The sequence below is a fragment of the Cyprinodon variegatus genome, unplaced genomic scaffold (assembly GCF_000732505.1).
Source record: "Cyprinodon variegatus isolate N-32 unplaced genomic scaffold, C_variegatus-1.0 Scaffold480, whole genome shotgun sequence".
In the NCBI taxonomy this organism is placed as follows: domain Eukaryota; kingdom Metazoa; phylum Chordata; class Actinopteri; order Cyprinodontiformes; family Cyprinodontidae; genus Cyprinodon; species Cyprinodon variegatus.
The window spans coordinates 106,432-109,148 of NW_015150933.1; the positions used below are offsets into that span (position 1 = coordinate 106,432).

The 2,717-nt window shown below is 35.7% G+C and overlaps 1 protein-coding gene across 1 annotated transcript in view; it reads left to right on the top strand.

Annotated features, from left to right (window-relative positions):
• The window catches only part of cep170b (centrosomal protein 170B), a 28,807-nt gene that overhangs the window by 1,213 nt on the left and 24,877 nt on the right, over window positions 1-2,717 (top strand). Inside the window, exon 2 of the mRNA XM_015389909.1 lies at window positions 1,411-1,548. Within this exon, the coding sequence (XP_015245395.1) occupies window positions 1,444-1,548 (105 nt within the window). The 5' untranslated portion in view covers window positions 1,411-1,443. The remainder of the gene's footprint in view (window positions 1-1,410; window positions 1,549-2,717) is intronic.

A 2,717-nucleotide genomic window follows, 5' to 3' on the forward strand; every position in this document is an offset into this window, starting at 1 on the left:
CATTTAGTAGATGAAAACTTGGATCATATCTCAATATAACTGAAGCTATCACCTCATTGTTTTTAAATAATTAGTAAAACAGAATTTGCAAAGAAAGAAAATTAAATAGATCCAAAGGACCTATCAGTAACTATGTCTGTTCCAGCGCATATCATCATTAGAATTTCTTTTAGTATTATGTCTTCATAACCGAGGCCAGGACATGAGCTACAGGGGCACTGGCCCCCGTTGGCTTCTGTCTAGAACCACCCATGGAAGTGAAGCTAAGAGCCCTAAATCTGTATTGATTCTCCTTTATTATGCAAATCTGCTGAGGTTAGGTGACTATATGGTAACTCTTCTTGTTAGATAACATTGACATTCCAGTGCTTTATTAAATGCATGGCGTAGGAGTGTGAAGCTAAAATCCTAAAAGTAGATTTATTTTGTAATTATTCAAGTAACAGGAATTATTAAAGAAAAAAAGCAGTGTGTTTGTCCCAAAAAGAATAAAAAAATAACATTACATCGTCTTGTTTTTTTTGGCTGATGGTGCTACCATCAGCCAAAACACCCTGCTTTGTAGTGTTATACAGTAAAAACTTTCTACCTTTTCACCATAAATTAAAACACTATAGATTCTTACACTTATTGTTTGTATGTTTAATAATTTTTAGTAGTAGGATGTCAAAATCAACAACTAACATTTTGAACAGATGGTGTTTTCAATTTAAAACTAAACTGGTGATTAAAAAAAAAAAAGTTGGTCCTAAATCTTAAATAAACGGCTTAATTTCAAATATTTCTGTTAAAGATTTTATTAAAGTTTAAGATATTTTGGATTAATGGATTAACAGTTTGTAAAAAGAAAAGAAAAAATAGGATGCTTCCAGTTATTTGGTGAGACACCAAAAGAGATTCTCTTATTTTATAAAACTGATAATAGTTTATAAAGAGTTTGGTTATTGTGTATCTAGCCTGCATTTGGTGAGTTGATTTTGTCAAAAGTCATTTACCTTGCAGAAAATGATGATTGACTGGAATATTGTCCAAATCCCTGCATTTGTTTCTTGGAAGAAATTTTAAAAAGGGGAAAATCTTTAAGCAGGCTGAGCAGCAGTGCTCAGCAGCATGTGAGAAATAGGCAGAGCTACTGTATATCCTTCATAAAACCAAAGAAAAGTCATTCCAATCCCTTCTTTGGCATCTCATTAAATTGACTTTAAACCATGAAAGGGTACAATAATACTTTTGGAGCTGTAATGTTTTCCCTTTATAACAAAAAATATGTTCTAAATGTTTTTTTTCTCTACTTATAACATATAGAAATGTTGAATGTCTTTACAAATTTATTGGGGAAAAATCAATGTCAAAGATTAAATATAGAATTAAATGTATTAGATGTGAAAGCATTTGTATTTCTGTTTCCAGGATGTCAAGAAGATCCTGACCCGCAGCCCCGACATGAGCGTCACATCATGGTTCCTGGTCAGCAGCTCGGGCACGCGCCACCGCCTGCCCCGAGAAATGATTTTTGTCGGCCGAGAAGAATGTGAGCTCATGTTGCAGGTGAGCCAAGATGCTGCTGGGAAATCAAGTTCTGTTTCAGGCATCAAGCTGAGGTTCAGCCCTAATTCTGGAAAATACACCTAAACAAAAAATATTTTTTATTAATATAGGACTCAGACAAAGCTGCTTCTGGTTAGAGTAGGTTAGCGGCGGTGGTTAGCTGTGCTAAACTCCCCATTTGAAATGTAGCCATGTCATTCCCCTGTGAAGCTTTTTTTTTTCTTTCTTTGTGGTCTTTCCATGATTTTCCTTTCAATTTTTATTAAAGCGGCAACAAAGGAATGTAGTCTCAGACGCAGTTGGTTTTAAAATTATGTGGTGTGTTGAGCCAAAATTTCTGCTAACCACTAAAGTTTTGGATTAAAACATTGCTCTGATCCATGTTTAGGCATTATTACTGGAAAAAAAACAGCTCATTCCTCATTTCACTTCAAATAGTTTAAAATTTCTCCTGTTTCTTTTGTTTGTTTGTTTTTTTTGTGGTTTTTTTTGTGTGTGGCTTTTCTAAAACATGCGATTCCTGTTCAGCGTGAAAAGCAGAAATGCCCTTTAAATGAGGTCGTTTCAAACAGCATAATTACCGGCCTGGCTGCTTGATCACTGAGTGGACAGGAATTCCTTTCTTCAACACCTCTTTGTCTCCAATCCAGTGATGTGTTTGTTATTTTTCAGTGTCAGAGTTCAGGCCTTCTGATTCTGATATCAGGGGCAAAGTGAGGCTTTCTGCCATTGAGTTCAGACTGTATTATTCTTATTATCCTGCACTGGTAAACCAATCAAGGATGTACAGCAGCTGATAAGCCCACCATTGTGACCAGGGCAGTATTTACAATCCGCCTAAAAGCTTTCAGACACAAACATCAAACAGCAGTTCCTCCCAGTGAGTTCTTGTTTACAACAACACTGATCCATTTTAGGACAGCGTTAATTTAGCAAATTAATTTGGCAGACATTCAAAGGGTTTGCTTTTCTGTGACAGAGGGGCCCAGGATGGGAATAAGCAAGAAAGATAGTCAGTCACTCTGATAATGTGCTCAGTGTGTTTCAAATTAGAGAAGGTAGGTCTTTACCCTGGTTAGTGGCAGGTATGGTGAAAAAATGAGGACCAACTTTAGGTTTGACTAATTGGGAAATTTTAGCATCTTGTCTACAAACTTTTAAATAAAAAA